Source organism: Vipera ursinii (genome assembly GCF_947247035.1).
Source record: "Vipera ursinii genome assembly, chromosome: 1".
Classification (NCBI taxonomy): domain Eukaryota; kingdom Metazoa; phylum Chordata; class Lepidosauria; order Squamata; family Viperidae; genus Vipera; species Vipera ursinii.
In genome coordinates this window covers 14214547-14228965 of record NC_139512.1, presented here as the reverse complement: position 1 = coordinate 14228965, position 14419 = coordinate 14214547, and the positions used below count along the sequence as shown (strand labels likewise).

The following is a 14419-nucleotide window of genomic DNA, read 5'->3' as shown; positions in this document are numbered from 1 at the left end:
CGCAGACCTGCCGACGTTTGGGGAGGTTTGGGCGCCTCCCCAAACGTCCCCAAACCTCGGCAGGTCTCCGTTCCTCCGCGCAGACCTGCCGACCTTTGGGGAGGTTTGGGCGCCTCCCCAAACGTCCCCAAACCTCGGCAGGTCTCCGTTCCTGTTTGGGGAGCTTTGGGCGCCTCCCCAAACCTCCCCAAACCTCGGCAGGTCTCCGTTCCTCCGCGCAGACCTGCCGACCTTTGGGGAGGTTTGGGCGCCTCCCCAAACGTCCCCAAACCTCGGCAGGTCTCCGTTCCTGTTTGGGGAGGTTTGGGCGCCTCCCCAAACCTCCCCAAACCTCGGCAGGTCTCCGTTCCTCCGCGCAGACCTGCCGACCTTTGGGGAGGTTTGGGCGCCTCCCCAAACGTCCCCAAACCTCGGCAGGTCTCCGTTCCTGTTTGGGGAGGTTTGGGCGCCTCCCCAAACGTCCCCAAACCTCGGCAGGTCTCCGTTCCTCCGCGCAGACCTGCCGACCTTTGGGGAGGTTTGGGCGCCTCCCCAAACGTCCCCAAACCTCGGCAGGTCTCCGTTCCTGTTTGGGGAGGTTTGGGCGCCTCCCCAAACGTCCCCAAACCTCGACAGGTCTCCGTTCCTGTTTGGGGAGGTTTGGGCGCCTCCCCAAACCTCCCCAAACCTCGGCAGGTCTCCGTTCCTCCGCGCAGACCTGCCGACCTTTGGGGAGGTTTGGGCGCCTCCCCAAACGTCCCCAAACCTCGGCAGGTCTCCGTTCCTGTTTGGGGAGGTTTGGGCGCCTCCCCAAACCTCCCCAAACCTCGGCAGGTCTCCGTTCCTGTTTGGGGAGGTTTGGGCGCCTCCCCAAACCTCCCCAAACCTCCCCAAACCTCGGCAGGTCTCCGTTCCTCCGCGCAGACCTGCCGAGGTTTGGGGAGGTTTGGGGAGGCGCCCAAACCTCCCCAAAGGTCGGCAGGAAGAACGGAGACCTGCCGAGGTTTGGGGAGGTTTGGGGAGGCGCCCAAACCTCCCCAAAGGTCGGCAGGTCTGCGCGGAGGAACGGAGACCTGCCGAGGTTTGGGGACGTTTGGGGAGGCGCCCAAACCTCCCCAAACAGGAACGGAGACCTGCCGAGGTTTGGGGACGTTTGGGGAGGTGCCCAAACCTCCCCAAACGTCGGCAGGTCTGCGCGGAGGAACGGAGACCTGCCGAGGTTTGGGGAGGTTTGGGGAGGCGCCCAAACCTCCCCAAACAGGAACGGAGACCTGCCGAGGTTTGGGGACGTTTGGGGAGGCGCCCAAACCTCCCCAAAGGTCGGCAGGTCTGCGCGGAGGAACGGAGACCTGCCGAGGTTTGGGGAGGTTTGGGGAGGCGCCCAAACCTCCCCAAACAGGAACGGAGACCTGCCGAGGTTTGGGGACGTTTGGGGAGGCGCCCAAACCTCCCCAAAGGTCGGCAGGTCTGCGCGGAGGAACGGAGACCTGCCGAGGTTTGGGGACGTTTGGGGAGGCGCCCAAACCTCCCCAAACAGGAACGGAGACCTGCCGAGGTTTGGGGACGTTTGGGGAGGCGCCCAAACCTCCCCAAAGGTCGGCAGGTCTGCGCGGAGGAACGGAGACCTGCCGAGGTTTGGGGAGGTTTGGGGAGGCGCCCAAACCTCCCCAAACAGGAACGGAGACCTGCCGAGGTTTGGGGACATTTGGGGAGGCGCCCAAACCTCCCCAAAGGTCGGCAGGTCTGCGCGGAGGAACGGAGACCTGCCGAGGTTTGGGGAGGTTTGGGGAGGCGCCCAAACCTCCCCAAACAGGAACGGAGACCTGCCGAGGTTTGGGGACGTTTGGGGAGGCGCCCAAACCTCCCCAAACAGGAACGGAGACCTGCCGAGGTTTGGGGACGTTTGGGGAGGCGCCCAAACCTCCCCAAAGGTCGGCAGGTCTGCGCGGAGGAACGGAGACCTGCCGAGGTTTGGGGACGTTTGGGGAGGCGCCCAAACCTCCCCAAACAGGAACGGAGACCTGCCGAGGTTTGGGGACGTTTGGGGAGGCGCCCAAACCTCCCCAAAGGTCGGCAGGTCTGCGCGGAGGAACGGAGACCTGCCGAGGTTTGGGGAGGTTTGGGGAGGCGCCCAAACCTCCCCAAACAGGAACGGAGACCTGCCGAGGTTTGGGGACGTTTGGGGAGGCGCCCAAACCTCCCCAAAGGTCGGCAGGTCTGCGCGGAGGAACGGAGACCTGCCGAGGTTTGGGGAGGTTTGGGGAGGCGCCCAAACCTCCCCAAACAGGAACGGAGACCTGCCCAGGTTTGGGGACGTTTGGGGAGGCGCCCAAACCTCCCCAAAGGTCGGCAGGTCTGCGCGGAGGAACGGAGACCTGCCGAGGTTTGGGGAGGTTTGGGGAGGCGCCCAAACCTCCCCAAACAGGAACGGAGACCTGCCGAGGTTTGGGGACGTTTGGGGAGGCGCCCAAACCTCCCCAAAGGTCGGCAGGTCTGCGCGGAGGAACGGAGACCTACCGAGGTTTGGGGACGTTTGGGGAGGCGCCCAAACCTCCCCAAACGTCGGCAGGTCTGCGCGGAGGAACGGAGACCTGCCGAGGTTTGGGGAGGTTTGGGGAGGCGCCCAAACCTCCCCAAAGGTCGGCAGGTCTGCGCGGAGGAACGGAGACCTGCCGAGGTTTGGGGAGGTTTGGGGAGGCGCCCAAACCTCCCCAAACAGGAACGGAGACCTGCCGAGGTTTGGGGAGGTTTGGGGAGGCGCCCAAACCTCCCCAAACAGGAACGGAGACCTGGGGAGGTTTGGGGAGGCGCCCAAACCTTCCCAAACGTCGGCAGGTCTGCGCGGAGGAACGGAGACCTGCCGAGGTTTGGGGAGGCGCCCAAACCTCCCCAAAGGTCGGCAGGAGGAACGGAGACCTGCCGAGGTTTGGGGAGGTTTGGGGAGGCGCCCAAACCTCCCCAAAGGTCGGCAGGAGGAACGGAGACCTGCCGAGGTTTGGGGAGGTTTGGGGAGGCGCCCAAACCTCCCCAAACGTCGGCAGGTCTGCGCGGAGGAACGGAGACCTGCCGAGGTTTGGGGAGGCGCCCAAACCTCCCCAAACGTCGGCAAGTCTCCGTTCCTCCGCGCCCTGCCTGCCTGCTTCTTTCCGCTGCGGAAAGAAGCAGGCAGGCAAGGCGCGGAGTTTGGGGAGGTGCGCGCGCACCTCCCCAAACCTCCCCAAACTTCGGCAGGTCTCGGACGGCGGTGGCTTGGGAGAGGTGCGGGCGATCCCGGAAGCACCAAAGCCTCGGCCGCGCACAAGTCCTCGGTAAGTTTTTTTTGTTGACTGGAGTATAAGCCGAAGTGGAATTTTTCAGCCCAAAAAGTGGGCTGAAAAATTCGGCTTATACTCAAGTATATACGGTATTAAATTCTATCGCATTTTAATTTAATTTTAACTCTTAATAAAATAACTACAAGCTAATTATACATCATATGAATCCACTACTTATTCAAATGCTAAGTGAAACTTTTTAGTCCCATATTTATTCTGGATATAATCAATCCATCTTCTCCACTTCACAATATATCTCTGTTGCGATTGGTCTTTCAAATACGCTGAAATCTTTGCCATTTCCGCCAAATTGGAAACTTTTAAAGTCCATTCTTCTATAGTCGGCAGTTCTTCCTTCTTCCAATATTGCGCTACTAAAAGTCTCGCTGCCGTAATTAAATTCAACATCAGCTTAGTGTCCACAACGGTAGTATCTGTGATAATGCCCAGTAAAAACAATTGCGGACAAAACTTTATCCTTTTCTTGAATATTTTTTGCATATTCCACCAAATTTTAATCCAAAAAGCTTTAACCCTCTTTTCAATGTTCCCAAGAACTTATAGATTCCTGCTCAAGAGAGATGATTTGGTCATATCTAAGAAGGATAACATAGAAGACATAGAAGAAACAAGAGATCTTTAATGTGTGCCTACTTACTATCGACTTATATATCAGGTTGTCACCATGTGATGTTCCCTTAAAAACAGTCAACATCTTCTGCATGAGGTCCTACAAGGAAGAAAAACATATATTCTCTTTTATGGATTCCTTCATAAATATGCTGTTCTGGAGCAGGATATGAGCATCTGTGTTGGCCTTTCCTGGGCCACTGTAGTCCATTAAAATAAATCACTGAGCCCTTGATGGACATGGAGGATATTGATGTGAATGGCCCCACTTCACCAAAGAAGGTACCTAAAGCCACATCAACTCCTTGAGGCAACCAAGGTCAAGGGAAGCCATGGCAGGAATGCTACTACGATGTTGTCAGATTTAGTAGCAGAAACTTGAAAGCCCATCCAAAGCTGGTGCTGGTAATGACCTATAAAGCCCTAAATGGCTTGGGTCCAGATTATCTAAGGGAACACCTGCTGCCGGCATCAACTTCCCAACATCCTGTGCGCTCCCACAGGGAGGGCCTTCTGAGGGTACCGCCGGTTAAGGAATGCCGGCGGGTTATTCCCAGGGGAAGGGCGTTCTCTGTGGGCGCGCCGGCCTTATGGAACAAACTTCCCACGGAACTCAGGACTGCCCCCGACCTTCGCTCATTTCGCCGGGACTTGAAAACCTGGTTCTTCGAGCTGTCTTGCCCAGACTGAGGGGTTTTAATTTTTAATTGGGTTTTAGTTTTAAATTTCGGGGACTTGAATTAATTAATTGTTTTAACTGATTTTATTTTATTTTATTTTATTTTATTTTATTATTTTATTTTATTTTATTTTATTTTATTTTATTTTATTTTATTTTATTTTATTTTATTTTATTTTATTTTATTTTATTTTATTTTATTTTATTTTATTTTATTATTTTATTTTATTTTATTTTATTTTATTTTATTTTATTTTATTTTATTTTATTTTATTTTATTCCATTTATATCCCGCCCTTCTCCGAAGACTCAGGGCGGCTTACAAGCTTAGCAGTAGCCTTCATTCTATGTATATGCCTGCTTATTAGGGCTTTCACACACACCCCAAGCGGCATTATTACAAAGTCAGCTTAATTGCCCCCAACAATCTGGGTCCTTTTTGTATGTTATGCCTTTAATTTTCCCTGTAAGCCACCCTGAGTCCTACGGGAATAGGGCGGTATATAAATTTAATAAAATAAATAAATAAATAAATAAAATAAAGCCTTTGTTACTCTTTTTTAAGGACAACAAAGTCACCTAGTCTGACTCGCTTTCCCACCCGTTCTACATACCCATAACTGAATAGCCATTTTTGTCCCTCCTTCCACTTCTGAAGGCCAGAGCTGAATTTCTCTACAAGCCATAACCCAACCTGTATATTGAAACCCTAGTTTTACCATTCAGTCCTAAATCTGAGTTCAGTTTGGACCTCATAGCTGAGTTTAAATCATTTGGCATCTTGCAAAGAGAAAAACCGCAAGCAGAGAAAATAATTTTTTTTAGGGGCCCTTTTCCCATACCAAAAATTTCACCCAGGGACAGTTTCCAAAGGGCTTGATGACATATACAACAGAGAGAAGAAATGGTAGGGTTAGGAACCAGAATTATATGATTGCAACAGCTATAATGTATTAGTCAACGTAGATAGTGTTTCTCAACTTTAAGATATGTGGACTTCAACTCCCAGAATTCCCCAGACACATGTTGTTTTCTTTTAAATTCATGTAGAATATTTATTAATTTTTTAAATTATTTTATTTATTTTATTTTATTCATTTTATTTTTAAATTTTTATTGGATGATAGACATGTGTTTATTCTGAGCATATTTAAACTCAGTTAAAGGTAAAGGTTCCCCCACACATGTGTGCTAGTCGTTTCCGACTCTAGGGGCTGGTGCTCATCTCCGTTTCACAGCCGAAGAGCCAGCGCTTGTCCGAGGACGTCTCCGTGGTCACGTGGCCGGCATGACTAGACGCCAAAGGTGCATAAAACGCTGTGACCTTCCCACCGGAGTGGTCCCTATTTTTCTACTTGCAGTTTTACGTGCTTTCGAACTGCTAGGTTGGCAGAAACTGGGATGAGTAACAGGCGCTCACACCGTTACATGGCACTCGGGATTTGACCCGCCAACCTGCCGACCATCTGATCGACAAGCTCAGCGTCCTAACCCACTGAGCCACCGCATTACTCATGATTAAACTATGACTTTTGCTGGAACCTGCTTCCAAGCTTCCACTACACTTTCTGTGAATTAATTATTTCTAATATTATTTTTGAACTTCCCTCCTGGCAGTGTGGGGTTATACAAGTTCTTGATTTTTGCTTAATATTGAAAATATTGCCTTCTGGAACCTTTTTGTAGGGGCTGTGATTTTTAGAATGCAATATTGCAGGCTAACTCTGCATTCTCACTGCCAGCAGTTTGATCCTGAACAGCTCAAGGTTGACTCATCCTTCCGTGGTCAGTAAAATGAAGACCCAGATTATTGGGGGTGATATGCTGACTCTAAATTGCTTAGAGAGGGCTGTAAAGCACTACAAAGTCTAAGTGCTATTGCTGTATTCACACCCTTAATAAATATAAAAGTTTCAATCATGTTCCGATCTTTTCCTTCTGTCCTCCAGGCTGTTCATATTCAGTTCCTTCAATCTCTTCTCATACGTTTTGTCCCTCAGACTTTGTAATATTGATCCCTTCAGGAAATTTCAGATTGTTCATTGAGCACAAAATAAATAAATAATTTTAAAAAATACTCAAGGTTAATACTTGCATTACAACTGTTCATTTGGTGCCATTACAATTAGAGGAACTTACAATGGCTTCTTGAAGTCCCAGCCCTGCAATCATGTGATTTTGATTCCTGACATTCCCTGCTGACTTCCCCCAAACAAAGTCAATGGGGAAGCCAGTAGGAAATCAGAAGTGGCAATCATATGAGCTGCTTCCTTAATAACCTGTGTGGTCCTCATCTAGCAACAACTGAAATTGCTGTTTCTAAGTGACATGATCATGTGAAAATATGATTTATAACTGTGTTAGTTCGTAACAGAGCTCCCAGTTCCAACTGCTCTCAAAATCCAGGGACTACGTTTACTTGAAATAATAATACTATGAATAACAACAGTAACAATAATGGATAATCCCACTGACCTTTCCTTGTGTTAGGGCACCTTGTTTTAGAAGGATGGAGGTGCATTTTAAGAGGTAAAGCAGGGCCTGAAGCTGCTTTATCAAAACTGGTCCAGCATTTTACCCTTGCCTTCTTTCCTGATGCTCTTGAGACAATGGTGATGGTTGCTGGCAGTGGGAGGGGAATTACAAAAGGGGTCTTTGATCACATGCAAGGAGAATATTTGACAAGGAAAGAACAGAGGATGAAGAAAGAGGCATTTACCGTGAAATCAGCCATTCCACACTCACTTTCTAAACAATCCTGCAAAGAAAATAAAAAAGTATTACTTCTATTCTTACAGAAATAGCCATGCCATTACTGCATCTCTTGTATCACATATGCGAATCACTTTCAATATTCTTCCACTTTTACACAATCAAAAATTGCACAGACAATCCAGTGGAATAATGACTTAGGACCAGTCACACTGCAATGGTGTAAACTTGCAACAGACCTTCCTGTAGGTACTTATAACCCATTCCAATGCTGGGGGGCCCTGCCCTGATGTCACCTCCCTGCATGTCGGGCACTTGGCAACTGGCCCACATTTGTGGCTGTTTGCAGCATCCCATGATTGTGTTTTACGACAGTTTTGCTGAAAACTGCATTTCCTTCCAGTTTTCAACAGGATCAACCTAGAGCTGAACCGGCAATTCTAATTGACTGCCACAAAATAAGGTCGTAAAATCAAGTCAGTCACCTGATTTATGACTGTCATGACTTATACTCATGAATGGGCACATTCCATTGTGGTCATACGTCAAGGATTACCTGTATGCAATCCAAGCCCACAAGAACAACATAGCGACTGCATTAGCACAACTTCCTAGAGTTGGATAGTTTCAGTCTTGGTTAGATATTTTTTTTTGACTTGCTATGTTGTGGAAATGCAGTTGATCTGATCACTTTAGTATTTAATATATTATGTAAATTCCAGAAATGCAATTATATTTCTGGCTAGGATAAGAGGCTTGCATGAAATTTGTAAAACAGTAAAAGTGTGGAGTAAGTCAGTGGTCCCAAACCTTTTGGTACCAGGGACCAGTTTCATGGAACACAATTTTTCCGTGGACAGGGAGTGGGTGGAAAGGAGGAGATCCTGTGCATGTGCAGTTTTGCTCACCTGCCGATGCGCAGCCCAGTTCCTGACATGCCTCTGACCTCTGGACTAAATAGCCCAGAGAAAGATTTAGGCTCTATAATAAATTTTTTGATTGTTCAAAAAATAAATAAAACCCTCTTTCTGCCTTCCACAGCATTTCTTGGTAAAACAGACTGTCAGGACCCACCCCAAACCACATCTTAGGAAGACAAAACTCTTGGAGCCAAATCTTAGTCCAAAAGAAATCTTTACTATGACATGCTTGGTTGTAGGAATACAAGACAGGACTTAATATTGTTCTACAAACTAAACCCTTATAAAGAGTTCCTGGTTCAACCCCCCCTTAACCCCATTTGGTCAGTCCCCCATCATTTACCTCGTATCATCCCTCTCGTGGGAAAAAGGAACTTAGGACCTTTTATGTTTATTGCTCTCTTCCGTGACACAAGCCAGATGCTCCTACCCTAACCCCCCCTTATGTTCCCCCAGTTCAAAAGACTTCTCTTTTCCTTTGAAATGCCTAATACAGGCTCAATACACATTTGTTCCCTCCTCCGTGGGAGATGGCAGGTTCCATGGAATAATGTTTTAAACATACATTTATGAATATGATATAAATGGATTCTGACACAGACTCTGGAAAAGGAGGTGAGGAAGTATACCATCTGACTAACAAAACTGCATGAGTCACACCAAAAAGGAACAGAAATTACAGCAGAGAAAGAAATTGTCCTGGGAACTCTTCCCCAGTCCAAAACTTCCTTGGGGGGACAGTTCTGAAAAGGTCTTGTCCACACATACAGCTAAATGAAATGGGTTTGGGGCCAGCGTTGTTATAACATAAAGATCCTTCATTTCAAGCAAGAAATCTATTACTCAAAGAAAAGGCAGAAGATGAAAAAAGCTAAGGTAAGAAAAGGTAAAGGTTTCTCCTGCCAGTCATGTCCAGCTCTAGGGGGCGGTGGTCATCTTTGATTCACATCTGAAGAGCTGGTGTTGTCCAAAGATTCTTCCATGGGCATTTGACCAGCATGACTATATACTGGAGGCACGCAGAATGCTGTTACTTTCCCACCAAAATGGTACCTATTTATCTACTTGCATTTGCATACTTTTGATCTGTTAGGTTGGCAGGAGTTGGGGCAAGGAATGGAAGCTCACTCTGTCATTCAGTACTTAAGTGTCAAGCTATTAAACTTCCGGTCAACAAGCCCAGTGTCTTAACCATGCTCTTTTTTTGAAGAAAAGCTACTTACCATTAATTTTTGAAGATCATAGTCATCCAAAGCATTCTACAAGGTAAAGAAACAAGTCAAATTCTATTCTGACATGAACACCTCCAAGATGTCTCGATCCATACCATCACTACCATCTTAGATATCATTTACATGAATTGCTGCTTTCTTCCACTTAGGATACATAAATTTCTTATTACAACGGGGAGTGATTCTAAAAAACAATTTGAGTTGAATGCTAATTCTAAAAACAAATTTGAATTAACAGAATTCTGAGTCATCTTTTTTTTCCCCTTTTCTTTTCAAGGTCCTTTTACATTCACAGAACTATAATATGCACTGAGAAACCTAAGGAATGATGATGTTACTCTATATATTAACATACAAGATGATTGCTTAGAAAAGAGGAGCTTTACAGACATGAAACTTGAGGGACAATACTCTTTGCCCTACATGTCCAATCACTTTACTTTAATTCACATTAGCTGTATACCTATACATATAAGACATCCTCATGGTTGAATGTTGTTGTTTTTCCCCCACTTCACCTAGGCCCCCTCTCTTCTACCCTCTCTGCCTCCTTCTCCTCCAAGCAGGTTCAAATATAGGTAAAGGTAAAGGTAAAGGTTCCCCCGCACACGCGTGCTAGTCATTTCTGACTCTAGGGGCCGGTGCTCATCTCCGTTTCAAAGCCAAAGAGCCAGCGCTTGTCCGAGGACGTCTCCGTGGTCATGTGGCCGGCATGACTAGACGCCAAAGGCGCACGGAGCGCTGTTACCTTCCCACCGGAGTGGTCCCTATTTTTCTACTTGCATTTTTACGTGCTTTTGAACTGCTAGGTTGGCAGAAGCTGGGACGAGTAACAGGCGCTCACTCTGTTATGTGGCATGGCAAACTGCCAACCTTCCGATCGACAAGCTCAGCATCCTAACCCACTGAGCCACCACGTCCCTTAGGTTCAAATATACTCATGATTAAATATGCAATTTGTGTCTCTGCCTTTTTCTGTCTCTGCTCTTTTTGGTTTTCAGTATAGCCATGGGACTGGAAAAGGGGCTACTGAAATCCCACAATGACATCTCATTTTCTCTTCCAACTGCTATAAGAATGTCAGCTCAGATTCAGAGCATTTTCTAGTCAGAAAAAGATTTTTAAAAAATTACGTCATCCTGAGCCCTGAAATCCTTATATAAGTACTTAAGATACCCCCATCCATTCCCCCACTTTGCGGATGGGCGGAAGTATGCCTGTTTGCATGCATGTATGCATGTATGCACGTATGCATGTATGTATGTATACTGGGGAAGCAGAATCCTAAAAGAGCTGCTTGTATAACACAAGAAAGATATTTTACAAGGAAAGGGGAAAACATCGTCAAAGAGCTACTTACGATTACTTGTTCTCGACCTATCTCACCAATGGCATTCTACAATGAAACAAAGGGTATCGGCATTATTCTTGCATGATAACATATATGACTTCTCCAATCACGCTATTTCTTCTATTCCATATATGATAACAGTGAATTCCTTTTATTAAAGCTTATCTACGAATGTCCACTATGTGTCTTCATTTCATATGTAAGCTTAGATTCATGCTCATTATCTCATCAAATCAAAAACTCTAACAGCTGCATCGGCACAACAGCCCAAACTTGGAGAATTGTAATCTGGGATAGTTTTTCATGCATTGGTTTCTGGTTTACTAAGTTGGGTCAATGCAGGTCTATACTGTATAACTTCCAATAACTTCCCTTTCTTAGCTGGGGAATTTTGTAGTCCACACATCTTAAAACTGCTAAGGTTGAGAAACGGTTCACTAAAGAAGAAGCTCTCCATAGGCCCTCTCCTCTGTTCCAAAAGGGTCCCCTTAATAATAATAATAAGTTGGAAGGGACCTTGGAGGTCATCTAGTCCAACCCCCTGCTCAGGCAGGAAACCCTATAACATTTCAGACAAATGGCTGTCCAGTCTCTTCTTAAAAACTTCCAGTGTTGGAGCATTCACCGCTTCTGGAGGCAGGGAGTTCCACTGGTTAGTTGTTCTAACTGTCAGGAAGTTTCTCCTTAGTTCTAGGTTGCTTCTCTCCTTGACTAGTTTCCATCCGTTGCTTCTTGTCCTGCTTTCAGGTGCTTTGGAGAATAGCTTGACTCCCTCTTCTTTGTGGCAGCCCCTGAGATATTAGAACACTTCTATCATGTCTCCCCTTGTCCTTCTCTTCATTAAACTACACATACCCAATTCCAGCAACCGTTCCTTATATATTTTAGCCTCCAGTCCCCTGATCATCTTTGTTGCTCTTCTCCATACTCTTTCTAAAGCAGGGGTATCAAACGGCCAGCCCATGGCCTGGATGCATCATCTGGAAGCCACATCCACTCCATTGCCGGCAATGACAAAATAGTCCTGATACGTCTTGCGATGTCACATGACATCACGAGTTTGATATGTCTGTTCTAGAGCAGGGGTGTCAAACTCAATTTCATTGAGGGCCGCGCCAGCATTGTGGTTGCCCTCAGGGGGGGCGGGTGGGTATAGCCAGGGTGGGCGTGGCCTACTGGGTGGGTGTGGCCAGCTCTACATCATTCACATCAAGGGTGCCTATGGGGGCCTGGGCAGGAGTGGGGCAGATCTGAGGGTCTCTGGCAGAAGGAGGGTCTCTAGGCCAGGGCCAAGGCAGTGGGGGCCGTTCCCTCACTGTTTCCAGGATGGCTTGACTCCCTCTTCTTTGTGGCAGCCCCTGAGATATTGGAACACTGCTATCATGTCACCCCTCACCCTTCTCTTCATTAAACTACACATACCCAATTCCACCAACGCTTGGAAAGTTTCATAATGTCTTTGCTGACACAGACCCCCAAAAGAGAGAGTGTGGGACTCAGGGTTATTTGAAGGCACCTACTGCATTTTGTGAATTGCAGGTTCTGTGAACCAACCATTGTATCAGAACTTTCTTGGCCCAGGATATCTCTGTCATTGGTAAACTGTTTCCCTTTCAATTTCACCTCCCTCCTTCCTTCCTTCTCCTTTGCCTATCTCCTCCTCATCTGGACACGACTCAAACACCTGTGTCTCTTTGTAGCCATCAATTGGGCAAAACTGGAAACCATTCTTGAATCAAAGTAATTCAAATCAAGTAACATACACAATGCCAGGATGCCTGACTCCTAAGGGATGAAATTTGGCACGTTGTGGACAGCTCAACATTTTTCTGACTACACTTTCCAGAAACCCAAAGGTTATATGGCGGCCCCCAGGGGGAGTGCGTTCTCTGTGGGCACGCCAGACCTTTGGAATCATTTACCGGTTGAGCTCCGGATGGCTCCTGACCGTCGCTCTTTCCGCCATGACCTGAAAACTCACCTATTTGAACAAGCCGGCCTGGCCTGATGGGTTGGGGTATTTTAATTGTAATTTTAATTAACTTTTTATTGTAATTGGGCTATTTTATTTAATTCTCATTTTAACTTTTATATATTATATTTTTATTGCATCTTATTGCCCTGTACACTGCCCTGAGTCCTTCAGGAGAAGGGTGGTATATAAATCAAATTAATAAATAAATAATAAATAAATAAATATGGTGCAAGGGATGATGGGAGGGGCCTATGCCTACCCTCTTTCCCACCTCACCCTGGCCCCTGTGACCAATTAGCTCACAGCAAGGCCAACAGACTAGAGGCCATTGGCTGCTTTGGAACCAAGGCCAAAATTTGAAATCTCTTAATGGCGGTGACTGGTGAGGGGACACGACGGGGTTGACGAGACGCCTGCTGGCAAGGTGGGGCTGGCTGGGGAGCACTGGCTGAAGTGGGGCTATCTAAACAGCATTGGCAGTCCATGGGTGGCCCTCTGCCTACATGTAGAAAGGGGACCTGTGGGGACATGTTGGAATGGAGAATGCGGTGCAATTTTCCTGGAGGTTTGTGGCTCCCTTTTTGTTATTCCCTGGAGTGGAATTGATCCGTTAAGCATGGAAGGGGAGGTATGTTTAATTTAAAAATGAAGGAGCTCAAATTCATGGCAGAAAATAGGAATTGGTTTTTGATGAGTGTGGGTGGAAATAAGAATCCCTAGTTGCTTTTTACCCTCCAGGAAATTTGGTTATGAAGGACTGAGAATATCCAAGCAAAGAGCATAAGATATAGAAAGCATTACTTACCATAACTTTTGCCATCACTACATCGCCATTTTCCTACAGGGGAAAAGAAGGCTATCAGTCTGATCCTAACATATCCAGGTTCCCCAACTGATCCATCACTAGATAACACACACATGAATGGCTGCATTCTCCAAGTAGGAAACATATAATTCTTACTAAAACATGAAGTGACATCAATTAATTAATAGTATTTTGGGACTATAAGAGGTGACCAGTCTGAGCCCAGGCATTGGGGTGAAGCTCATCATCAGTCTTGAGTCTCTTCGCGCCCACCAGAGGCGTGAAAAGTCCTTTACTCTTAAATCTTAGATAGGCAGTTTTTGGTTACTGCTTTTCTAGTAGCCATTTGCCCATTTGTAAGATGGAAAGAAAAGGGACGCGGTGGCTAAGTGGGTTAGGACGCTGAGCTTGTCGATCAGAAGGTCGGCAGTTTGGCGGGTCGAATCCCGAGTGCCGCGTAGCAGAGTGAGCGCCTGTTACTCGTCCCAGCTTCTGCCAACCTAGCAGTTCGAAAGCACGTAAAAATGCAAGTAGAAAAATAGGGACCACTCCGGTGGGAAGGTAACAGCGCTCCGTGCGCCTTTGGCGTCTAGTCATGCCGGCCACGTGACCACGGAGACGTCCTCGGACAAGCGCTGGCTCTTCGGCTTTGAAACGGAGATGAGCACCGGCCCCTAGAGTCGGAAACGACTAGCACGCATGTGCGGGGGAACCTTTACCTTTTACCTTTAAGACGGAGAGAAATTACACAATTAAAAATAAAAAGGAGGAGAAACAAAGCACAGGATTGTTCGTGAATATGTGCATATTTTAGAAATAATT

General features: G+C 47.0%; 1 protein-coding gene across 6 annotated transcripts in view; it reads right to left on the bottom strand.

Moving 5' to 3' along the window:
- The window catches only part of LOC310641043 (32 kDa beta-galactoside-binding lectin-like), a 48070-nt gene that overhangs the window by 28306 nt on the left and 5345 nt on the right, over positions 1 to 14419 (bottom strand). For all 6 annotated transcript variants that reach the window (XR_014492654.1, XR_014492655.1, XM_083363700.1 and 3 more), the window contains 5 exons: positions 13598 to 13630; positions 10827 to 10862; positions 9458 to 9493; positions 7322 to 7360; positions 3952 to 4023 (listed from right to left, as the gene is read on the bottom strand). Coding sequence is in view for 4 of the 6 variants with exons in the window: in XM_083363700.1 (XP_083219826.1) it covers positions 3952 to 4023; positions 7322 to 7360; positions 9458 to 9493; positions 10827 to 10862; positions 13598 to 13630 (216 nt within the window). In the remaining 2 variants the exon portion in view is untranslated. The remainder of the gene's footprint in view (positions 1 to 3951; positions 4024 to 7321; positions 7361 to 9457; positions 9494 to 10826; positions 10863 to 13597; positions 13631 to 14419) is intronic.